General features: G+C 41.9%; 1 protein-coding gene across 5 annotated transcripts in view; it reads right to left on the bottom strand.

Annotated features, from left to right (window-relative positions):
* The window catches only part of NAV2 (neuron navigator 2), a 189,774-nt gene that overhangs the window by 100,966 nt on the left and 62,256 nt on the right, over positions 1-26,552 (bottom strand). For 3 of the 5 annotated variants that reach the window (XM_052695682.1, XM_052695683.1, XM_052695684.1), the window contains exons 5-6: positions 23,336-23,603; positions 18,804-18,961 (exon numbers count right to left, since the gene is read on the bottom strand). In XM_052695682.1, the coding sequence (XP_052551642.1) occupies positions 18,804-18,961; positions 23,336-23,603 (426 nt within the window). Of the gene's footprint in view, positions 1-18,803; positions 18,962-21,829; positions 21,899-23,335; positions 23,604-26,552 lie in introns of all 5 variants that reach the window. The other 2 variants (XM_052695681.1, XM_052695685.1) reach the window with 1 other exon arrangement.

Below are 26,552 nucleotides of genomic sequence, written 5' to 3'. Positions count from 1 at the left end.
GCAGACACACATCACTGCTTTAAACATCAGTATCATTCAATGAAAACAAAAGCCAGTTTTCCTTTCCAGCAGCACAGCAACAAGCTCCCACTATGTAATTTACATTTAGTTCCTCCTGAAAGAAAAAAAATTAGCTCAAGCCAAAATGTGCTTTGCAATGCGTTCTTCTTTATTAGATTCATAATACTTCTTCATTAGCAAAAACATAGCACCGTTTTCTAATCAAGGGTTCTCTCAGCTTTTTGGCAAAATTTTTGCTGTCCGAGTTCAATTCTTAGAAAAACCTCAAGTATAAAAAAAATGCAGGAGTAAGGAAAAAGAAATAAATCCAAAGCTCTTTCAGTTATTGGGGAGAGATCCTCATCTACAAAAATGCAGAATAAAACTCCATGTACAAAACCAATCGTGCCCTTATGAGATGAACCTAATTTATACCTCACCACGCTTATAATGCAGCTGTAAGAGAAACCAGTGGCAGTAATTGCACAGCTGTCCCCCTCAGACAGAGCAAATCCTATTTGGTTAGGTACTTTGAGCATTATGCATTCTTAGCAAGAAGTCAGCATAGAGCTGAGAGAAAGCTTGAAAAACCCCACTCACCTACCAGTGGCCACTTCTCCTCTGTAGCTTCTCTCTGCAGTTTCCCTTCTGGAGACGTTACTCTCTCAATTATCACAAATATGTTTTCTGTTAAGCTGCTCATGTTGCCAATTAACTTTTGTCATCTGTGTCTGTTCGCCTGCCCAGCAGCCTGCTGGGGATTAACGGCTTTTACCTATATTTCTCTGCCCTCCAGCACTGAAGTAAACTCTGTACGGAGCTGCATTTTTTTAATTCAAAAATCAACAGCGGTTGAGAGCGTGCGTTTTCGGCAGCAGGGGCAGCCCAGTGAATTCAGCCCTGTAAATCATGAACCGCTGCAACCACGCGGGGACTGTTGTGCTTCATTTTCAGCTGCACACTGCAGATACGGCTCTGTTAACCGCCCTCCCCTGATCCAAACCAGAACTACTGAGGATTTAAAGCACACGCATCTTCCTGCCTCAATGGAGAATCAGTTTGAGAGGTTCCTTCGTAATAAACTCAGTCATTTCACTTACAGATAAAGTAGGACTCCAGGAATTAATGGCACTTTAAAAAATTTTACTGAAGTTGGAACATTTCCAGGACCTGTTATTAACCAATCACTATTATATCGGCTGGTCCTCCTGCTGCAAAGAATCCACGTGGAGATGGAAGGAAGTAATTGTCATTTACAGACACAGGAGGGACGTATACTGCTTTTACATTACTGCTGGCCTGCTGACTCCAGGGGCATTATTCCTGCCTCACTCCAGCAAGGAAGGAAAATCAAGCCACCCCATGTCCCAGGCAGCACAGCCGCCCGGTTCTCCATGTGCTCTGTGAACATGGGCAAGGAACCCTTCGGGAGAGCCAAGATGCAAGGAGTAATGGGGAGACTGGGGCAATACAAGGGTGCTGCAGGGGAATCTGTTGCTAGGTGTAATCTACAAGGCAGTGCTGCTTCCTTCACATACATATGGAGTAGTGGGAGAGGAGCTGCTTGTGCCATCAGGCAGTACAAGATGGGCAGCAAGAAACCTAACAGAGTGTTCTGGGAAGGGAAACCCACACCAGCACTGCCCTCCTCACAGCAGCACAGCGGTTGCCTGGAAGGGAGTGGGAAGTGAGCGATAGGGCATTTGGGAAAGGAGTTTCATCCCAACAGCCCCAGGGACGGCTCCAATCCTTGGACTTTGAGGTCTCACTGGGTCAAATAAAATTACTTATTTCTCCACATCCAAAAGCATTTTTCAAAATGTATTTCCCAAGAAAATCCAGAACTTCTTAATTTACACCTTCTCTGTGTTTTTGGTGTTTGGTTTTGTTTGAAATTTGGTTTGGCCTTTGCACAGAATACAGTTTCTTTTTCATTTTTCAGAAATAAACACGGTCCCACTTTGAGCCCACACCACCACACTTCCAGTGGTGCTCGATGATGCATCTCCACTTAGAGAGCTGCTCATCTACAGTCATGTTAGAGAAATCACACTTATACCAACACTGTTGTTACTGCAATAAACTTAAAAAAAAAACAACCGCGAATATATGGAGACATTAATGTAATTTTTAGAGTCTCTACCTAACATTTTCCAGGAAGGGAATTCTGTGAGTGCTGAATTCTACACATCTGATACCAAGGAAAAATATTTAGAAACTTCTAAATATACATGCTAAGCTGTTACACTTTGGGAAAGGAAAGGAGATATTTTCTTACACATGTTCTGTGGATTTTGATTTATATTCAGATCGAATACAGTGAAAATGGACATTCAAAGTCCTCAGGCTTTTGCTGCATTCTACCAGAGAAAGTGCAGGAAATAAAAGGTTTGCTGTAAAACACAGCCATCAAAAATGGCTTCAGCTTAAGAAAGCTTCAGTCTTTCTCAGACTCTCTGTTTCCCTCTCACAAACAAGTCCACTGGCTCTGTTACTCCTAAGACCAATCTTGGTAAACGAAAAGGATTTTGCTGCCAGAGTGCAGCTTCAAATGCTAGGCTTCCTAATGAAGCAGTAACATCAATATGTGGATAATACATCAGCATGCAGAGGGGAAACTTATTCAGCGTGGCACAGGCCCTTCTTTCATGAAAAAGAGAGCAGGTTTCACGCATTCTATTAATAAGCTTATTATTTCTCATGTGTTCCTTTGTGAGGGAGATAATTTCTTTCTTCAGCAACCTGCATTAGCTAAAACTGACTATAAAAGAAATGTTTTCAAAACCAAGCTACAGCCTACAATAAATAACGATCTCTTTCCCCTTTTCAGAGTCAAATCTTGGCTTGCAGTCTACTTTGTTCCTACCGTTCAGTTAAAAAGATGTTGGTGGTCCAGTTCCAATGCCAATGCGCGCTGTAGCATGGGTAAATCTGATTTCAGCTGCTCCTGTAAAGTCTTAGCTGCAAACATATCCATTTGTAATGAGAAAAAGAAGCTGAAAGCTTATGATTTAAATCTCCCACCAAAGTCTTTGAGAGCTTACGTTATAATAAGGTCAGGAGAAAATATATGCCATTTCCCATCATTTGTCTTGTACAGTCTAAGCAAGTGTGCTTTCATTTGCTGCAAGTGAAAACTTTAAAAAACACTTTCTTTATAGGCACGAAAAGCAGCACAAAGACAAAGGATGTTCTCATAGTTACGTCTCCTCAGAAAGGTCAAGAACTTCACACTATTTTTATTCATTTTAGAATGAATAAGCTGTCATTTTTTACGTTGCAGCTATGGGAAAAATAAGTAGTTCTCATGAAAAGAAACATCGTCTCGTAACAGCCCATAGATTAGATAACTGAGTCAGAAGCAAATCTGCAACAAAATTCTAATTTAGGAAGTAAAAGCAGAGGCTGCTCTATGACATTACAGTGTCAGAAGTGCAGAAAGCGTTGTGGCATCTCCATCATTTCCCACCATAGGGAGGGATAAATGGCAAGTGCTGACCTTCCATGCACACACCAGAAGACTCTTCTTAAAGCACCACAATTAAGAGTCTCACAGAGGAAAGCTTTTTAGCTGAGCTGTCCTCTTCTTCAGTGGTGATTTATCATGCTTAGCAGACCCCTGACATATGGAAACATCTCCATTTCTGCCAGGAGCCTACTATAAAAATCGGAATCTTTCCATAGCCCAAAAGAAGAGCAGGTAAGAGCAGAACGTTCCTAACAAGAATTCCCTGGCACACAGCCCTTCTACAAAACAAGCTGAACCTCTTGGATCCACAGCAGTGTCTACTTCTGTTGTAATGCCGCTCACCCCGAAGAATGAGAGCTGCCTCCTCTGTCCACAGTGGAAAACAGCCAGAACATGATCTTAAAAGCAGAAACTGCTAGATGGTAAAAGTGTGTGTAAGTTGAAACGATCAGAGAGGGAACATTTTGCCTTGCCGAGAACAAAAACTTCACCGAGGTGACTCCAGTTGGTTTCCTCAACTTCTATCCCCATTGTTTTTTCCCTTAGAGCTGATGAAATTTATTGCACTATGGGACAAAAATCACCTTTACTCTTTGATATTTCCAATTCTGCTTTCTTCCATCAGAGCTACTTCCTCAGCCTCAGACTCCGTAACTACACTTGCTGCTCTGTACTCCCAGCTCACGGAGGTGGCAGTCACCGAGCTTTCCCACTTCTCTGAGTTCCCTTTGCTCACGCTGAGCTCCAGCACACAGAACAATGACACTGTTGTTTACTAGTTGACATCGCCAAGACCTGGGACTTTTGCTGAGGTGAAGGGAAATAAGTTTGGAGCACAAGCAATCCTTGGCTCAGTGTCTTGACCTGACACAGACACTTGAATTGCTTGTTTTTGTTTATTTACTGTAGCACTCCAAACAGCGCCCAAGAGAGAGGGCAGAGGGATCTCTATCGACCACATACTGGTTATATGACCATTAAATAATGAAACCAGCTTTACAGAGCCATTCAAAACAAGTCACGCTTTCTACTGAATCCTAGACAAATATCATTCTTGTTAATTACTCTGAATTTTTCTCCTCATTATTTCTGCAATCAAATCCAACATTTCTCATAATAAGGTTATTCAGTTCATTAATAAATTCCAGGCAAGGAGTTCCTGAGGATTCTTCCATTGGGCTTTATACATAGTGTCATGGACAACACACTTATACCACAATCTTGATCTGAAACATCTGCCTTACAGGTAGGTAGATCTGAAAGATGCCAGATACATGCTGTTGGTCTGAGAACCGGGCAGCTGGCCTCGAAAGCCAGGGCAACATGCAAGTAATGACCAACTTACTATTTACTACAGTAATGAAGGGTTGACCAAGGCTTGATGCTCATCAACCTCTGCAGAGGCTGCGGAGGCTCTCTGGCACCAATCATGGGCTCTGTAGGTATAACTGGTTATGGACAAGGACCAGTCGAAAGACTCAGCAGAGAGAAGCCACAAATGGAAGGGGCCAGAGAGGCTGAAATATACTTCTACATGGGGAGAGAAGGTTTCTACAGGTGTGGTAAAAACACACTGGCACTTACAGAAGTCTGGGACATTGCAATACTCCCATTTTCTTTCCTATGATTTAATAGTGAACTTCAGTTTCCACGGTTGTTCCAGTTCCTCTGGCACAATTCACCCAGCAATAAATTTACAGGAAATTGTAAATATTTATTTTAAAAGGAAACATCTAGGAACTATAAAGGCCACGAAATCCTGGGCCAGCACTTCAGCTGGTATGAATTAGTGTGGTTCCACTGTCTCCAGTGCAACTACACAGATGTGCATCGGGCTCCTTCTCAAGGGTTACATTTTACTTCAAAGCTCAAGGGTTCTTTTATCCTAATGAACTGTACAGTTAAGAACATGTCACTGCCTATTTTTCTTATGTTTTTTTTTTTTTTTCTTCCAAAAAACTTTACTTAAATACAATTTTTGTTGGCCTGAATTGCTACGGCTTATACCTACTAGAGCAAAGCTCTGTGGATTTGCAAAGCTCCACCTCAGTTGCAACTAAAGACTGTTTAGGTAAAAGAGAACATATTTTCAAATGCCAAGTTCAGCCAGTTAAGCAGTTGTAGAATTGAGCAAGAACATGATTTGCTGCATACTTATGTCCCGTCTTATAAATGTGCCAAACTGCTTGTTATACACCAAAATCCTTAAGCTGTCCTGTAGGCACACACCCAATACAAGTACACTGTGGAAGATTCACTAAGCTGAGCCAATCTTTACAAAATGCATTTGGAGAAGTGAAAGGATGCAAGCAATGCCCTGAGATACACAGATGAGCATTTTGTTTCACATGAAGACTCTCATGGCAGGCACCCCACGACATAAGCCCATGATCTTATGTTTAGGGGAATTTGTAACACAAAGAAACAGTTTGAATCAGTAAGTTCACATTCATCAAAGTTGAATGAAATGTGGTGTAATTTGAAATTGAATGCCTGAACAGAAACAGTATGCTTCACTTTTAGCCAAGCAAAATCTTGACTTTTTTTTTCTTCTTTTTTTTTCCTTAAAGCTACCTGTAAGATTAAATAGACACTGGAAGAGGTTAGGTGCCTTTCATATTATCCCACATATCTCTTCTTCTTTTTTCTCTTGCTGTTTTCATATTCTCTGTTAAGGTACATCAAATTCATTATTGTTATACTACATCTGAAGATAAATAAGTCACATCAGACACGTGGTAAATACCTCCACTGGAAGTTTATATTTAGGAAACCTGCTGGAGTAATTCCAGCATCGGCTTTTTGGTAGTGTATGCAGCAAGAACACCAAGTACACTCTGTCATTTAAGACTAAGAATTTCACAGAATCATAGCATCACCAAGGTTGGAAAAGATGTCCAACAGCATCCAGTCCAACCGTCCACCTGCCACCAATATTTCCCTACTAAACCATGTCCTCTAGTGCCACATCTATACATTTCTTGAACACTAGGGATGGTGGCTCAACCACCCCCTTGACTCCTACAAAAGTAAGCATTATGTTACTTCAATTTTCTAAAGATAAAACTAATAACAGGCTGTATACTAAACAGAAGCCAAAGTAACTGCTACAAAATATTGAACTAGGGTATTTTTCTTTATAAGACTATACAGATATAAATATCAGTCACAAAGAAAGTGACAACTGCCAAAATAACTATCAACTTACAGCTATCTGTTGCATGAAATTGCTCTCCAGCTTTCTGACATCCTCATGCCATTCGCTGATAGGGGCAACAAGCTCTCCACCTCCAGACGCACATTTAGTTTTGATAGCCCAGTGCACAGTTAATTTCACTGCTGGCCAAGCCTGCCTACTGCTCCTCCCTGCCCCATGGAGTTGTATTAGCATTCTCTTATGTAAGATATCACTCATCTGCTGGACTATTAGCAAAAGATATCATTCAAAATGCGAAGTCTTATTACAACAGCTGTTGTTTAAGTTTCCATCAGCTGCTAACTTTACACTGACTTCTTAAACAGAACTGGAGGGCATCACAGGTGGTTTTCAGACTGCTTTCAAGAAAGAGTTTATACTGAACTCTCTGAAAGCTGCTCTCTGTTAGCTGAAGAATGTTTCTTAGCATGACAGTAATTGACAGCAGACTCTGAGGAGCATCCAGCACTGCAGCAGTACAGTATGTCAACAGCATGGCTTTCCTCAGTGCTTCACAATAAGCTGTGCATGAAGCCACTTGTGAGGTCAAATCTCAAGGCTTGGCTTTCATTTAATCTCTTCTTGTTCAGTCAGGCAATCCTGCCTAAGAGCTCTCTTTGCCTTACAAGCAAAATGGACTAAATTGCAGAGCACAAATGAACTGATTTACCAGCACTGGGATGATACTGTTTTCTCCCACTTGTTACATGAAAATGCTTTAATAGTATCTAGATAAAAATCACATTGGCATGAATGGGGAACAATAAAATCAGTCTGTTAAGCTTTTTTTTTTTTCTTCCTGATGGACAGTAGAAATTGGAAATTAGTTCCCATCAGATCAGGTTAGCCATTAACACACTGGCAATGAAAAGTTTCCGCCACAGCTAACGATGTGACCATCACTGAATAGAAACAGTCAGGGGTTTTGTTTGCTTCAAATCTATCATTTCTTATTCCATAACAAAGTCAACAAGACTCTCATGGTCATTCATGTGATCATCTCAACCATTACATACCAAAAAGAACAGCTTTTCCTTTGTCCAGGAAACTAGGAAGGGTAGAAGAGGTGGTGCTGAGCCATGGAATAAGATGACCCTATCATGCCTTACGAATGTCAGAACTCTTTTTTTCACCATATTTCTTTCACTCTTCTAATACTATTTGGCACAAGGGAGAGAATCTGCTTTTTCTCCCTGTTTATTACCATTAATTTACCAAGACTGGAAAAACCATCCTTGTTCCAGTGAGGAAGACATGCAACATCAGAATACAAACTGACTGCCCATCCTGCTCTCCGTACAGGAGCCAAGCCGTTATTTCTAACAACAAATACACAATCCGGATTCACGTGCAACTACAGAAGAGGATTTGTCCTCTACTTTTGCTTTTAAATGAAAGGTTTTCAATTCAAGAAAACACTAGGGTTGTTAGAGTTACCACTGAATAATAATAATAAGTCATAATAAGTCAAAGTAATTTGAGCCAAACCTATTACCTCTGCCTATACATCGCCTCTGGATAGCTATTAAATTTTTACTTACTCTACCTAATTTAGTCCCTTTCAAGGGGTAATCATCCTTGTTCTCAAAACATGCATGTAGATTGCTGTCTGAAATGGACCAGTTTCAAATTCCAAACAAGCAGACACCCATATGCAGCCTACTAAAGTCATAGCGAATTCTTACTAATACACATCTCACTGACTATAGGTATCTTCTAAGCAACAAGGAAATAGCCTTTCTTTTAGGCAAAGAACACAAACTAATATTTTGAATACATAGCTGCAAAGGAAGTTTTCCAAACCTCTAACTATGTATGCAGTACTCCTCTTCTCATTGTTCTGCGTGTGTCCTTTTTTGAAGCTCATTTGAAGGCTGCTGAAAACTTCAGCCTTCAAGATGTGACCCCTGACAGGAAAGGCGAGAACTCTGAGGTTTGATGTCAGTTTGCACATCTCAGGCTGCCCTTGGTAAGGACAATGAGAGTCTTGCTGTTTCTAACCCACTGTTTTTAAATTGAATCTAGGTAGTTGACAAATCTGCTGCTTTTAAACATGTGTGATACCAAGCTCAACAAAAGCTCCATATCACACAGAAGCAAGCCAAAGAGTGCATTCCCAGGTGCTTTCTACATCACACAGAATCACAGAATGACCAGGGTTGAAAGAGACCTCAAGAATCATGAATCTCCAACCCCCCTGCCACATTCAGGGCCACAAACCTCCACATTTAATACCAGCCCAGGCTGCCCAGGGCCCCATCCAACCTGGCCTTGAACACCTCCAGGGATGGGGCATCCACAGTGTCTCTGAGCAGCTGTTCCAGCACTTCACCACTCTCTCTGTAAAGAATTTCCCCCGACATCCAACCTCAATCTCCCCTCCCTCAACTTAAAACCATTTCCCCTCGTCCTGCAGTTATCTACCCTTTCAAAGAGTTGATTCCCCTCCTGTTTGTAGGCTCCCTTTAGGTACTGAAAGGCTGCAATGAGGTCAACCCACTGCCTTCTTTTCTCCAGGCTGAACAAGCCCAACTCCCTCAGCCTGTCTTTGTAGGGGAGGTGCTCCAGTCCCCTGATCATCTTTGTGGCTCTCCTCTGGACCCTCTCCAACAGCTGTCTTTCTTGTTCTGGGACCCCAGACCTGGTCACAGTACTCCTGATGGGGCCTCACAAGAGCAGATAGAGAGGGACAATCACCTCCCTGTCCCTGCTGACCACCTCTCATCTGATGGAGCCCAGGATACCATCTGCTTTCCAAGCTGCAGGGCTCACTGCTGACTCATGTTAAGCTTTTCATCCATCAGGATCCCCAGGTCCTTCTCTGCAGGGCTGCTCTCAAGGACTGCTCCTTTCAGTCCAAACAGATGCCTTGGATTCCTCTCACCCAAGAGCAAAACCTTGCACTTTGCTGTGTTGAACTTCATTGGGTTCACCCAGGCCCACCTTTTGAGTCTGTTGAGGTCCCTCTGAATGGCATCCCTTCCTTTTACCATGTCAACCTCACCACTCAGCTTGGTGTCATCAGTGAACTTCTGAGGGTGCACTCAATGCCATTGTCTGTGTCACTGATAAAGATGTTACAGAGCACCGGTCCCAAGACAGACCTCTGGGGGACACCGTTTGTTACCAGCCTCCACCTGGACATAGAGCCATTGATGACCACCCTCTGTCTGCAGCCTGTCAACCAATTTCTTATCCATGGAGTGGTCCACCCATCAAATCCACATCCCTCCAATTTGGAGATAAGGATGTGGTGGGGGACCATGTCAAGGGCCTTGCTCAAGTCCAGGTAAATGACATTGCTTGCCTTTCCCCAGTCCACCAATGCTCACTCCATCATAGAAGGCCACCAGATTGGTCAAGCATGACCTTCCCCTGGTTGAAGCTGTGCTGGCTGTCTCAGATCACACTCCTATTCCTCATGTGATCAAGCATGTCATCCAGGATGATCTGTTCCATGATTTTCCCAGGCACAGAGGTGAGACTCACTGGCCTATAGTTCCCAAGTCCTCCTTGCTCCCCTTCTTATAAAGGGGAGTGATGTGACCCTTCCTCCAGTCACCTGGAACCTCACCTGACAGCCACAGCTTTTCAAATAGCATGGAGAGCAGCTCGGCAACCATCTCAGCCAACTCCTTCAGAATCCTGGCGCAGCGCCTGATGCGAATGATCCAAATCATTTATTACAAGTTCTCACATCACTTCTATACCTTCACAAGTTTTCTTTTTCTAGCTTTCCACCCCTACAACTTTTCCATCCACCTTTACATGTCAACAGAGCATTCTACAAAACACTCTTCAATCGTTCACACAGGCACTTGTCCAATCAGAGCCGTGAGATGTTCCTTCTACTTCTAGAGGTGTCCTTGGTTCTCATGCTGTTTATCTTGCTCCACAGCTTCTGCTCTGAACAGTTTTTCTTGTATTCCCACATCTTGGGATGCATGCCATCCTAACTGCAAACATGTAGATTTCACTTTGGAGTGTCATTCCTACTAAAGCTATGGCAGCAGGACAAGGGGAAAGGGCTTTAAACTGGAAGGAGGCAGATTTAGACTAGATATAAGGAAGAAATTCTTCACTGTGAGGGTGGTGAGACACTGGAACAGGTTGCCCAGTGATGTTGTGGAAGCACTCAAGACCAGGCTGGAAGGGACTGGGAGCAGCCTGGTCTAGTGGGAGTTGTGCCGTGTTCATAGGAGAGGGTTGGAACCAGGTGATCTTTCAGGTCCTGTCCAACCCAAATCATTCCATCAGTCTGTGACAGAATATGTCACATCCCCTTGAACTGCACTGATAAACCAACTGCCCACATTTGAAGTGCACACATTTGATGTACAGAACCATACACCACCAACAACTGCTTGTTCAGCAGTGCAGACGTTTCCATGCCAGCATTTTATTAACTTGGTTGTCAGCCCTATTTTGATAGCAACAAGTGAAAAAGATATGAGAAAGAAATTCCTTACCTTCCACAGGTAAGGAATTTTCACATCAACAGACCAGAAATGAATATCAGCAAAGAGCAAGGGAAAACACAGAACATTTACATAAGAAAGATATTTAAACCACAAACAAAATATAAGATTATTCTTACCAGTGTAGTTATCAGTCCTGAAGCACACTTCAGTTTTGCTTTGCCTTTTACCCCCAACAGAGTGCCTTACATATGTCACTGATACTGTTTAGTCAATGTGCCATATATTTTTGATGCTCTAAGAAACTAAAATTTTTAAGCTGGAGTAAGCGAGTAAGAGAGTAAGAGTAAGAGAGTAAGAGTAAGAGAGCTCTGCAGACCATTTCTTCCAATGTTCAGCTTAAATCAAGACCTTAGATTAGTTTATCCAAGGCTCTGTCAAGGCAAGTCCTGAATACTTTCAGCAAGACTGCCCTGCCTTCCCGGACAACTTTTCGATGGTTCATTGTTCCCACAGAGAAGAATGTTATTCCTCCTGCCAGATGGAAAGTCCCCTAAAGGAACCTGTGCCACGTGCCTCTTGGTCCTTCACCATGCATGCTTGTGAAGACAGCAACTGTGATTACATATGTGCTGCATTCCAGGTTAAAAGGGGTTACTAAAGATAAAAAAAGGAATGTAGCATCAGCCACATGCTTCTCTTACTCCCCTCCAAATACACCGTATCCCTACCTGGAAACAGACATGCAGAACTCAGATTATAGCAGAATCAGTGAGATCTGAATTCACAACGCTCTCATAAGGCTTGTATGGAGTAAGTTTGCAGGAACACTGATATTAAAATACACATTTACTTAAATCAGTGCACTAATCTGTATGCATATATTCTTTTTTCCTATTACTGCCCAAACCCGACTATTTCACAAATATAAAAGCAAACATTTCTTCTGTCTCATGTAGAAATGGTCAAAATTTGGTAGTGCTTCTTCCTGCTGATATTTTACCTAAGACTTAAACCAATGCAAGATGTCATTTTTCCCTCAGCCTTCTACTGCCCTCTGCAGGATTATTTTAAATCAATTATTAGGAATAAAGAAGAAAAAGAATCGACCCAACAGAAAGCATGTAAGCCTACCAAACACACCACTGCATCACAGCGTAAACACACTGCAATGGCATATTGAGCTGACGTTTCTGACAGCTTCATAAACTAAGGACTTTACCAACTCTGGATGCAAACCAGAGAGTAGTAAACAGAATATCTCCACACAATGTCACCACATTCTTGAGACTGCAAAATGCAGATGGACCGCCTGAAGATCAGTAATGACAGTGGATACATCTGGGTGCTCAGTTTCTCAGGAATACCCATCATTCTGTTCAGCACAAATGGCTTTTAAATTCTGGCTCAACCTGAATTACCTGAAGCTATGCAAAATACTGGAATAGTTTAATAGATTAACTAATAATCTTGCTGAGATAGATTAACAGATCAAATCCACCATATCAAGCTCTTTCTTGAAGTTGCATGCTTCAATTTTTAAATTTCATTCTTGATAGCACCTCAAACAGTTCTGCTCCTTCCTGCCGTGGACAAAAAAAAAGGTTTTTTAATTCTAAACTGCACAAACAAATGGAAGTTTGGGGCATTTCTAATTTGGTGACCGTTTTAGACAATTAAAAGGGTATGGAAATGTGGAGCTTCAAGATAACTAACAACAAATATTCACATACTGACACAGAAATGTCAAGCTCATGTGACAGTTTACATTCCTTAGGAATGTTTTGGACATGAGTTCAGCGGTAGACTTGGCAGGTGGCTAATGCTCTTCATGCTATATTATGCTTTGTGATGTTGAAGGACATCAAAGAATAAAAGTAACCCAATGGTATGCTTACCCATGTATGGACTGAATAACTTTAGACTGTTTAGAAGTGAATTAAGAGGCCCCATGAAGAGATTATTATAGGATGTATATGAAGAGATTATGATGACATCTAAAACCACAAGCCTGTATGGCTCATTACTTCCCCGTGATCCCCGTGATGCAATTAGAATCTAATGGTATTTTCCTTTTCATAAGAATAAAAGCCTTTAACAGCAATTACACACATTAAAGCACTCTGTGTAGAAGAATACTGCAATTATAAATGGCTAATCACTGAAAAGAAAAACATTTACCTTGGCATGCTACCATTTTATGATGTGAGGAATATGGACACTCAAATTCCCAGGAGCACAGAAGAAATTTTCCACACAAACCTTGGAGCTAACTCCAAAAAGCAGGAGCTATCATATCCTAACCTCCAGAAAGGTGTCCACACACGTGAAATGGGTGTCTACGTCATCCTCCTTAGAGGAGAATCCTGGACAGCAACAATCAGCCTATCTTGACTCAAAGCTCTTAATGGAAAAGAAAACAAGCCCACAACTTCCATGTGAGTTACAGGAAACTATTTCATAAACCACTGAAAATTATGTGTTTCAGCAAATCTGTATTCTAAGAGTTTTAGTGTACTGCAAGCATCCACCGATTTTTTGCTTTCATTTTCGAATGCCTTACTCGAGCTTTCCAGATATGGCACATTTCCAGAAATGAACAGCTAAAGGTTCAGAAAGATTGATTTAACGCTGCAAGATTTCAACAGCTTTCAAAACAAAATAAAATAAAATCACACTGCCTCCCCCTCCCATTTAACATGCATAAAATCTAAGCACCCACTGTCAGTAGCTGTCAAATAGTACTGCAGAAAAAGACTAGATTTTACAGTTCTCCTGCATGGACAAGCCGTGGTAGTTACATCCAGTCATGTCACAAAATTCCCATCTGAATTAATTGTTGCTTTTAAGACAAAGCTCAACTGAGTTTGTAGAGATAACCCTCAACAAAGGTTTAGCTGAACTGCAGTATTTCAAAAAGTCTGTTACACACAGAATTTCCCATGGCTGCTGCTCTCTTCTGGAAAGAAAGAAGTGAAAAAAGTGCTTTTGATATACATGCAATAGCCACACTGGCCTGTACACTCCTGGATGAAGGGTAGGCACATGGCTCTCGCCAATCCTGTTTTCACCCTCTTCCCAGGAAGTGTGTCCTAGAGGTGTTCAAGGCCAGGTTGGATGGAGGCCTGGGCAGCCTGGTCTAGCGTTAAATGGGGAGGTTGGTGGCCCTGCACGTGGCAGGAGGTTGGAGATTCATGATCCTTGAGGTCCCTTCCAGCCCTGGCCGTTCTGGGATTCTGTGATTCTGTGAAGCGGCCCCAGTATTTACACCAGCTGCTTCCTCCACTGTGCTCAAAGCTGAGCACGGATGACTTCAGAAGCACACAGGGAGCAACAGACAGCTTTATTCTAGCACTTCACACCCTGATTTCCTTCAGCGTTTGCAAATGTCATCTGGCAAAATCAATTCAATTCCTCATGTGCAGGATGAGCAAAGCCCTGCAACATTTCTTGTCTTTATGACAGAACATCTGTCTTTTATCTCTATTCATTTGCTAAGTTTACACATGTTACCTCAACATACATCCAAGAATTTATTTTCATAGAATCCTTTCCCCAAGAAAGTCTCATCATTAGATTACTAATGGAATCTTAAAATAACAGAACATCTAGGTTATTTGTTTTTCAGTAGCTAGCTATTCCTCCATGCTCCTTTTACTGTCCTTTTCATTTCTGCTGTATTCTGTTCCAATTCACGCACTTTTGCTGCCACGAGATGCAGAAGATTGACTAATAAGACAGTTCACATTCGGAAGAAAAGGCCACAGATGAGTGAAAGCTGCAAATTACATCCTACAGTAATCAGTAAGAGCCGATTCAAATGTAATACAGCAAAGGCAACCTTCTATCAGGAAGTGATGGCTCATGCCAAAGCAGCCTGCCAAACCAGGCAAATTTCTTTTCGTCCTATTTCCTCCTCCAAAAACACAGAGCTACTACTGTGTAAAGGGATCAGAATTACCAGAAGAGAGCTGACTGACACACAACATGGTGATATGAGTCTTATTTCCTTAGGCAAAATTCAGGATATGGGTCAGAAAGCTTGAATTGTCTCAGCAGTTTGACATTAAACTTGTCTGGCAACGTTACAATTAACGTAAAATAAGCCAAACATTTGTCAGGCCAACTGGTTTTGTTTCTCATGAATGAAAACCAACTTTGTGTCACGATTATATTTTTAAGTAAAATTCAACTTGCATAAGCCCTCTTTCTTATTTTTCTTTTTCTCTCTTCTCCTCTAGACCAGAATTTATTACTAGCTTTATGGATTTATGACTCAGAACCAAAGTTCTGAGTATTTAATGCAACATACGCAGGCCATCAACTTTGGAAAAAATCAAACCAACCCATTCTCACCTCCAGCCCTCGCCCCTCAAAAAAACCCACACTTTTTTTCTTTTGGGCTTTTGCAACACTCACAGGAAGCAGATTACCTTGCATGCTTCTTCAGTAACAATTTTATCTTTCTGAAGAGATGGATTACAATGAGGAATGAGTGTTCACAGAACTATCTGCCTAAAAGCAGCTGACAGTCAAGCTGACAAATCTGCATGTGGGAGAGAGGGGAACAAGGCAGAACACCAGTATGAAGACTTCTCTGAAACTGAAGAAAGTCAAGACTGAACCCAGTACTTGGCTTCCCTTATTTAGTAATCTTAGCAAACTGAGAGAAAGTCAAGAGAGTTCAAGTTATCTCTTGAGCACAGCTGTAACTTGCCAGCTTTTAACTGAATGCCAAATGTAATTCAGTCACGGAGATGAATATTACATGCTTACGTCACAGTTAAATCATTGCTGTTTACAGGTAAGGAAGGTACTCAGTACCTTCCAAAATAGTAACTGTGGATTCACCAAGTAGGATGTTGCTACTTCATTAGCCTATTTTTGGGTACTGCCATGAAACTAATTTTCTTCCCATACAAAGTCTGATCAGGCTGATTGAAAATGTTCTTGGAGGATCTCCTGAGTAGGATTTGTAGTGCACTCTGCTCTGCTGGAAAAGCAATGCTGCTGGTTCTAGATGGACAATTAATTCAGTGCTGGTTCAGGGGTGTGCATGTACTCCGAGATTCTGCCTTCTGGAGACACTGAAGCACTGGCACAGGTTGCCCAGGAAGTGGTGGATGCCCTGGCCCTGAAGACACCCAAGGTCAGGCTGGATGGGGCTCTGAGCATCTGATGGAGACATGGGTGTCCCTGTTCATTGCAGGGGAGAGGAGCTAGATGGCCTGTAAGGTCCCTTCCAACCCAAATGATTCTATCATTCTGTGATGCTCAAGACTCCAGTGACACCATTACAAGATGAGACACAGGACATGAGGTTCCAGAGAAGAAAATTACAATTTCCTCCAAAGAAACAAGCATGAAAACCACAGGCATTACCGTTACTGAAGTGATGCATGTATAACAAGGAGATTTGAGTCTAAAGGGCACTCTGCCAAGTCACTGCGAGGAGACACAACTGGAATACAATATTGATCCATCTGTGCAAGTGCAATGACTTCGTCTAGGGTACTGAATTAGCTGCCAGACTAAGCCAATGATTTGACTCTAGCAGACTACAACAATTTGCTCTGTTTTCACCAGTCATATCCACCACCACTCTGCTGGAAAATTCTGCCTTACAGAGCTCAGAGTTACAAACTTAAGGCAATGAATGCTGTCAGACCATCTACTTACTGAATGGACACAAAGTCAGTAAATGTCATTGAAAAAATGACACAGTGCCATACAGGACGGTACTTGGTATTGCATTTCCAATGCAAACACAGTTTCTTCGCAACATTTACAAAGATAAATCATGTTTCTGCCTTCAAATATGCTGCATGATTCTTTAAATTAAATTTAAATTGTGTCTTTAAAGCACCTCTGACAACAGTGGAGGAAGCAAAACAAATGGAGCTATTCACCATGTGAAAATATTGAAGAAATCTTCAGTGGTCATTTTCCTTTCCTGCTACTCATCAAAATGTCTTATTTTTGGATTAATTTTCTACTCCCCCTTGTCTGTGTCTGGCAAGAAATGAGAAAGCCTGTTTCACCACTGCCAGTTCTTCCTGAGGCTATTTGTTGTGCATATCTTCAAGACATCAAGTCACAACCCCACTCCTAGTAAGGAAGGATTACTCCTTTACAGCATTCAAGAACCTTGCCTTCCTACTGAAAGGATACTCCATTACCTGGTGACCTTTCGTGGTCTTTGACATCAGGCTGAACAGTTCAGAGCAACAGAGGCTCAGAGCACTACTACAAACTTACACACAAAATTCAATCCCTGATTATCACTGACATTTCCATACATTTTGAACTATCCACCTAGCACCAGTGTTTCCCCACTAAACCGTGTCCCTTAGTACAAAGATACTACAGCTTTCTGCAAGGACACAGTTACAACTTATGATCTGTTTTCAAGGCTGAGAAATTACTACATTTAACTGCAATCAGATGGACAGAACAGTAAATCTTAAAAGAAGTCACAAAAGTGACAAAAAAAAACAAAGGTTTCGAAGTTGTAAATAACTGTAAAGCAGTGGGGCTTGTGGAGTCACTTGTAAGAAGGAAGAGTTACCAGGGATAAAAACGAGGTAAGTGGCACTGCTCTCAGCTATCGTAGCATTTTCTTGTGAGAGGGGTGGATAGGACAACGATAGGGCCAATATGTTGAGCAAGAGAAAAACATTAAACATAGCATGAGGATCTACAGAATCCAATAGAAAGCCTGTGCACACTGTTTGGAACAATTTTACAATCTAAATTTCTATGAACTGTCAAATCTAATGTTGCCAAAGAACAAAGCTACTGTTATTTACTTATCACAGTAAATAAAACCAATCAATTGCTTTTTTCTACATCACAGAGGAGGAGAACTAAATTTAAATGGCAATACAAAGAATGTCCAGGCAAATATTCTTGTTATTGGACTTCAGGAGTAGTGAATTTCATAAACTAGAGATGTGGCAAAGGAATCTCTCTGTATGACAAGTTACCCAGAAAAACACAATGGATGCTGAAAGCTTAAAAGTGATCTGATTGTCTGTATTGGAGTCAACAATTTTTCTTCAATCTCATTTCTGTTCTTGAAATACCATCAGTGCTCTGTTCCTTATTATAGTTCCAAAGAGGCTGATCAAGAATATATGAAGTTACTAAAATGATTTCCACTGACTTGAATTAGATTGAGATTGAAATCCAAGCAAGATTTTCACCAGGTAGTAACAGAAGCCAGCTCTAATGCGGGGAATGAGTTCCCCTTTCAAAGCATGCTTTAACTAAGTGTATTCTGGGGAGAAGTCAAACCTGCACACTAAGATTTCATGGCTGCTAGTATTTTACCTGTTTTTACCCAACTTTTAAGCATTCTTATTACAGATAAGTGTGTACACGAGAAATGATCAGAAATGATCATAACACAACTGGCACGTATGTCTTTATGGACCGCCTACCAAGAGTATGATATCCTGCACCCAGTGCAATCACAATAAAAATTTACTATCCTCAACCACATAGAAACTAAAAACTGACTTGGCGAATGAATCATTCAATTTGAAAGTGGGTGAGAAAAGTAAACACCAAGGGAAAGCACTGCAAGGAGCTGTGTTTGCAAAGAACCACTCAACGCTGCGAGATAATCTCACATCTCGAGTTTCATAGAGAATCCAACTTCCCCTGCATAAAACCACCATTCAGAAAAACTAAGCATGCAAAAATTACAAGCACTTACCTTTTTCATTGCAACTTGTGGATGCTGGAAGAAGAACTCCAGGCTTGGACTTGTCATAATTGTTAAAGCTCTGGCTGCGGCGATTGTTGGTACTGACAGCACCACGAGTTTTTGTCTCACTGCCTGCAGTGGACACCCTTGTGGTCGGGCCTGGGAGCCTGACAAAAGAATTACAGTAAGATCAGATATGTGAAAAAGCACTATGAGAGAGAAACTATGGAATACCATGCGTAAGATGAAAAGGATCAATATCACAAACATACACTTTTAAGGTCTTGGTCCTTACCAGAGAACTAATGGAAAAATCATCTGAGATGAAAAATGAATCACAAACAAGCGACAATCTGAATTGCTTTATATTAAAAGAAAAGAAAAAAAAAAGAAAAAAAAAGGAAAAAAAAAAGAAAGAAACAAGATTGTTAATCAGATACTTTAACAGCTTTCCTTTCAGCTCAAAAAAACAGGACGCAGTTTGAAATCCTTGTCTAAGCTGACTAATACCAGATTTGGCAAAAGGAAGAGTTGTTTCTAATGGACTCAACAGAGAATACACTAAGCTGTCTCCTCTCAGTAAGGTGATACAATCAGACCCTCTCTACACATCTTTTGCTTGTTCCATTAATGGTCACTTGCCATAAATCTTGTGAATCAAAAAAATGCAGTGCAGTAACAATACCAGCGTAAAGTTAACACTAAATGAGACATTACTGCTCTTAAACCAGATTGTTGAACAGAGATACACTTATTTTGGATGTAACATGGGGAAGTACATTACATCTGTGCTCAGTGGCCAGCCCAGCAAAACATTAACTGGTTTTAATTTGCGCCCATTAAATCACACAAAATGTAAGTCCATGCTCTTAGGGCAACCACATCAGTGAGCAGGTATAAGTTTCTGCTTTAAATGGATAGAGGATGGCAGCAAGCTGTTTCAGGGATGGATTTTCCAGCATTTCCTTAGCCCATATCGAAAAGATTTAAATATTTACCTAGAAAAAAAGGTAGTTAGGATTCTGGAACTAGCAGACAGGAAAGGATACTCGTTTCACATTTTTCAGGCAAAAAGGGAAGGGGTAGAATTTTCTGAAAGTCTGACAATTGGGAAAGCCACAGGCACTGCATCTCAAAACAACCTGTGTGCTTGAGTTTTTCAAAGTGAACGTTAATATACACAGCTTGTGGGTCTGAATGTACACAGCTTGTGGGTCTGCACTGTGTGTTTTGCGTGCTCACAAGAACATGCTTCTATGTTCCAAGTAGATGCAACATTGAAAATTGAAAGACTTGCTGGTTGCTCAATATCCATTCTTAAGAGAATTAAGAAAACAACTCGTTTTAAAAAGCAACACCATCACAATATAGACTAAAAGACAGGAGCAGTTCATGGCATATAAAGAAGCAGTGAAAGGGTGTCTTTGTGCTCTCTTTGTATTTTCTGTAAGGTGGAATCTCCCTAAAATTGACTCTTCATGGAATACAAAAGCCAATTTAACTTAACTTGCGCTGATAGTAGGCTGCAATGAAGAAGTCCCAGTTGTCAGAGTGAGGAGATACAGCAGACCAAATCCCTGCTGTGCCTATGGAGGTGTGGGGGTTTGGGGGGGAAGAAGCCAGGAAGGAGGCTGGCAGAGCTTTCAAAATTAACTGGCTTCTCAGAGTCCAGTGGAGAAATAGGAAATAGGAAAAGAAACATGAAGGAAAAGTACAGAAATGTCAGCAGCTGCATGCACATGCTTTCAAAGCTCAAAATGGGATAAAACATAAGGGCATCATTCAAATACAAAGCAAAAAAATCTTTTACAAACTCAAAGCATCACGGACCTGGCACAGCGTATCATGGTTCTGAGGTTTATTTGGCCGAAGACTTTAGGACAAACCCTCCATTTAGCCAGGAAGAGCAGCCTTTTCCAGCACTGGGGGGTGCTAGGAAGTTGTCCTTGGCTGTACAAGTTGCAGCACAGTGCCACGGAGAACACCCCAGGGATGCTCCATTCTGCACACAGACCACATGGAAGGAGCAGCAGTGGGGAAGGGAAGGAGCAACCTGAACATGGCTGCCAGGCTCTTCCTGAACACTTGGAAAGCAATTCATTAAGAGTTTGTTTTACTGAGTAGGAACTGAGCTACAAACACACAAGATATCTCAGCTCTGGCTTTTCAGAAGGACAAAATGCTACAGACAGGGCCAAGTGGGGCAGCAAGGCCTGCAGGCTGGCAGGGCCTGTGAAAGGCAGCCACACAGGTTTTGCGAATCTGTCATATTTTAAAGGAATTAAAGCTGCCTGAACTGTGTAAGCACTCAACAAGTGGCAAGTTGGTGAGACAACGGTGTCATTGCCATTAAAAAACACACGGAGAATGAAAAACGTGAGAGTCAACAACAACTCTTGAGTAAGATATCACTTCTCTCACATTTTTCTCTGTAGAAACTGAGTGCTTATAGCACGTATTTTTGGTGTTTGGCCAAGACATTTCACAGCAACATCAGTGAAATCTAAAGCAAAATCTAGGTGCAGGGTGATGTTTCCAGCTTCTTGCTGCTAGAGAAAGGTACTGAACCCAGGCCACAACTGTGACCCAGAAAGAAGCACAGAATGATAGAATGGTTTGGGTGGGGAAGGACCTTAGAGACCACCTGGTTATAACCCCACTACTACAGGCAGGAATACTGTACTGATGTGTCATGGCAGCAGCAGCCTGGCTCTAGCTATTTCAGTAATGCAGAGCTACATGCAGCTCACACAGATGGGTGCAGCAGGGAGAGAACTCCCAGAACCATGTTTTGTTCTCAGAAACAAAAGCTTATAAGGGTAAGAAAACACAATCATTCTCTTGCAGGCCTAAATGCATTCCACGCTTTGAAAAACAGAAAGAAGTTAAAATTCACCCAACACTTCCATGTTTCAGCTGCTGGTAAAATGCCTAGTTACAAACGAGGAGGCAAACATTTTCAGCATGAATCCTAAGCATGCAATAATACTGCAAAAGGATTATTCATGCTTCGAGGAAGATGAAGAAACGCTAACCTAGAAGACTTTTTCTGACCAAGAGTGAATCGGATGATTTTGCTTTGAGATGAGTCCCTGGGAGATGCACTGTATGACAAGAAAGAAAAAGTGGAAGATATCATTGAGCAACAACTTTCTTTTTAAAGCCACTGCACTTAGTTACCAGTTGCAGGGAAGAGGGAGTTTATGCTCTTCGCCTAAGCTTAATTTCAGGCCAAAACTCTTTAAAATCAATTATTTTTATACAGTATGATAGAATATGTATATAGATGCAGTTTTGTGTGCCAATTCACATTTTTTTTACTCTTCTCAGTTTTTTACTATATATGATTTCTTCAGAATCTGTGCATTTTCAGCTTATAATATACCGTATGTTATATTTCACATTCTCATGTTAAATAATTTTAAATTTCTTGAAACCCAGCACAAACCATACAATGGACAGAAAATACCAAAGCCATACTGAAATGATCCTATGATTCTGGTCATGTTTTTTTGTCACAAAAGTAACAAAAATACATTCAGATGTCTCCTCATTTGATGATGGTTATTTCCTGTACAAGCTTATACACGCTGTAACAACATTGTGCTTTTCAATTACACAAATAATTGTTTCCACTTAAAATGAGCATGGTTCATTATGACTCAAGGAAAGCCCGAACAAGATCTGAGTAGCATCTCTCTTGGAAGGCTTCACTTGATCTGTCTGTATCCCTCACAAAGCAGCACGTAAGCTAGTGTTCATCTTAGTGAGTTATTTTAACACAAATCAGCCTTAACTTAATTTGTGATGGTTTGAAACAAATAAGCCTTCACCAGTAACTGTGCAAACATGACTTCAGCCTTTCATCCTGCCCACTAAAATGCTCACTCTGTTAAGGGGTCAGATAAGCAGGCTGCAATTGTAATCACAGTGCTACTGACTGTGGCTTTTATTTTAACCTGCAAAGAGCTCCATTAGGACTGAAAACATTTAAGGCACAAACACTCCCTCTATTCTGACCTAGGAGAGCCAGAGAACACCAACAGTGCCATTTTTTTAATGTAAGCCAGCAACTTATTTTTGATCATTAGGCCTAGATTTGATTTTGAGTGTCACCAGCTGTGATGAGTTCTATTTCTTTTACCACGGTTACAGCCTAATACCATTTCTTAATGAGGAATAATACTCTTGTAAATAGAGAACTCTAGGTTGGCCTTCACACATCCAAAGTATGCTCTGTAGCAGCAATAACATAACACGCTTTGAGAGTGGAAAGAAATAGAAATGAATAATTAGAAGAATGCCCTTAGAAAACACTGTGGTCTTGCTGGTATTCTGCACTCATTGAACTGAGCATTTCTAACACAGAGAACATATTTAAGCATGTGTTTTGATTTCCAGAGGTGTGAAGTCAACTGCTACCCAGCATTCCCCTTCCAACACCTCATTCTGGAGAACTAAGGAAAGCAGGCTTTTGAAGGCCTTTGAGAAGAAAACCAAGCAAACAATGAAAAGACCAGCTTCAAAAGAAATTTCCCCACCTTGACTGCATTTCTGGTTGTGCTTTGAACGGATGCTGTACAGCTTGCTGGGGCTGTTGGCACTGAGTCTGGAGCGAAGCTGGCACTTGCTGCTGCTGCGGCCCAGCCTGGCCCTGAGATGCAGGCCCTGCTTGCAGGGACACGGAGGGAGCTGGCTGGGACAGATGGTGCTGTGCTGGCTGTTTCTGCGGCTGCTGCTGCTGTTGCTTGTATCGAGACAAACTGAAGAAGAGGCCCAGGATGGCCTTTAGATTCCCATTCCGGATTTCTGTAAGGCAATACACAAAAGTCACTCATCAGCCGCCAGCAGTTGTTTCTTTCTGACAGAGCAGTGGATTGGTCACTGCGCCCTTCACAATGCTGTCAGGACTCCATTCCTCTAGGATATGGCAGACTTCTGCAAACCTCATCAGCACTGCTGCTGACTACCAGTGAGCCAAATCTTCAAATAAATAAGTGATTTCTCCCATGCAGTGACAGCAACGGATGCTGGCCATTTCTGCTGCTTTCTGCATGTTAGCACCACTGCGCTTAAAAAGTTAATTCCTTTAAATAATCCCTTTAAAGTAAATCAAACAAACTAACCAACCGATCAAAAAATACCACAACAAATGTATTAACGTCACACCGTAAATGATTTCATAGTCTTAAATTTGCACGAGCAAGTGAAACCAATCAATTACCATGCTGCATTGTATCATTTCTGGAATACCAGCCTAATTGTTTCCATCAAGATCTGGGCCAACTTACATGTTAGAAAATACTGTTACCGTGAATTGCATAAGTAAATAAAAACCATCAGCTGGACTTTTGCCCTCATGCACAGACCACCTGAGTTAGCTCTACTACATGGAGCAGTGCAAGACGGATGAGAAGGACGTGCAAGCCTGGAGCCAAGCATAAAGGCAAGACTTAGCACTCAGATTTCTGTTCCCAGTTCTGAATGAAGGCTTGCTTCACGTTGTACTGGGCTCTGCTCGATCCTTTATTCCCTCTCCCAGCCACTTTTCTTTTCATCTTTTCTGCGTAACAAGCTTCTGTTTTCAATCCTGACCCCTTACCCAGCAAATATCTAGCTCACGTCTTAAGATTTTGCTCCACTTTCTGTCCTAACTTCCAGCTTTGGCCTCCTTGCCTTCTTAAATCTCAATCTAATTTTCCTTCCCAGCAGCTAATCTCATTTGTTTGCTTCCTTCATTTTGTTCTGGCCCATACTCACCTCTAGTCACTCTTCACCCTTTTCCACGTGGTCCTGGCCATTACCCAGACCCAGGGCGTTTCTCTCCCTTCCCTTCTCTCTGAGTTGATTTCTCCTCCCCACAGCCCAGTACCTCCACATGCCCTCTGCCACCACTACCACCATTCTCCTCTTTACACGAATATCAGTCCCAGGGCCTGGGTGAAAAGCCGTTCCCTGTCTTCCTTAGTTTTCTTGACCAAATTAGTCACTTCCTGGGTAGCGGGATCCCCTTTCTTCCCCTGCTCACATCTAACCCTAACCCCTGCACAGTGTCCTAACCCCAGGCCTGACTCCTCCCACTGGCACCGACATGAGGCACTCGGCTTGTCTAATCTGCTTGTGTTTGTCGAGGGAGGACACGGCATGGAAGGAGACAATAAAGCAAAATAGACACAAAAGACAGCAAAGCACAGTGAAAAGCATCTTATCTTCAGTAAAGAACTCAGTTTACTGATGGAACCATCAGGAACGTATCACTTAATCATGGGGCCATGACTAAACAGACCCAGCAGCACCAGGAAGCTGAACTGCACAAACACAGGCCAGAAGATAAAAGGAACTCCAACAAGCCTACACGTGTAGACTTAGCAAAACTCCACGCAACTGGAAACAGGGTCCTGATTTCACTGTGAAGTGAGAGGTGACTAAAACAACAACTTCAACTAAAACCCATGCCCTTCTGTGGCCGTGCATGGGAAGAGAAACCTGCTTTTGGCATGTTCAACACGACAAAAAACAATAATCACAAGAAAGCCATGTTTAATGAGTTTCAAAAGCAGCAGCCTCTCTCCCTCCAGCTTTTAAGTAACACATTTCAAACCAGACTTCTAAAGGCAGCTCTCTTATCTCAGTGACAGACTGAGGGAATTCACCTGGCAGCTTGCCCCTGCCCTTTGCACTAAAGGAGAACTTCAGCCCCACTGTGTCCTGCGGTCCGAATCTGCTTCCTGCCTCCCATTTTGAAGAAAATCCATACAAATCCACCCTCTGGAAATTTCCATGCTGTCTTATGTATAGATTTTTCATGCGTAGAGATAGTGAACGTGAACACTTTGCGCAAGCCACTGATGGTTGGCCACTGAGGAATTCTGCACGCAGTCCCCCCCAACCTGTCTTCATTCACAGGTGAGAGACAATGGTCTTCTCAATTTCCACAACATCCCACACAAAATCTCCACAGAACACAAGCCAGAGATGCTAAAAAAATAAGTAACTTGTCAACCCAAAGGAATCTTAATACACAGGCTTAGTGCGGTAGAACCAAAACCTGGCAAGATGTAAGTGCCCTCTCAGGTACGTGTCAAATAGCACTGTGGGGTATTTGTGCTGTGGAAACAAAAATCCCAGCTGGAACGGGCTGCCCAGGGACTGAGTCACTGTCCCTGGAAGTGTTCAAGAAGCACTTAGATGTGGTAATAAGGGTTTAGTGGGGAGATACTGGTGGTAGGCAGATGGTCAGACTAGAGGCTCTTGAAGATCCTTGCCAACCTTGGTGAGTCTGTGATTCCAGAAAGGAACTAAAATGGATTTATTGCAATACTGCAGAGTGGATACACTGAAATCCATTTACCTACAGAAGCATGTTAATTCCAGAGGCAAAAGCCCAAGTTCAATAGAGGTAGTTCCAAAGTCTAGCAAGCTGTTTTCTTTCATTGCTTTATGGTCTCATGATCTGCTCAGCTGATGGTTATCCAGCTAATCTGTTACCCAGAGGAGGTGCAGCCTCTACCTGTGAATTCGAGTTTTTACTGCACGTTTATATTCTTCATAATCTTCAAAATCTTGCCAGAGAGGAAACTGTGTGTGAAGGACGGCAAGCTTAGCTGGGCAGCAGCAGTTCCAGGTGCCTCGAACCCAGCAGCGTGCAGAATCACAGATTCTGTGCAGGAACAACAACAACAACAAAAAAAAAGAAAAGCAGCAGCAAGGGGAGAAAAGGCCCCTGCAGCATCTCCGTTTTATTCATTTCATTTCATT

Source organism: Tympanuchus pallidicinctus, unplaced genomic scaffold (genome assembly GCF_026119805.1).
Source record: "Tympanuchus pallidicinctus isolate F22 unplaced genomic scaffold, pur_lepc_1.0 scaffold3, whole genome shotgun sequence".
NCBI lineage: Eukaryota > Metazoa > Chordata > Aves > Galliformes > Phasianidae > Tympanuchus > Tympanuchus pallidicinctus.
This window is presented reverse-complemented; position numbering and strand designations above follow the sequence as displayed.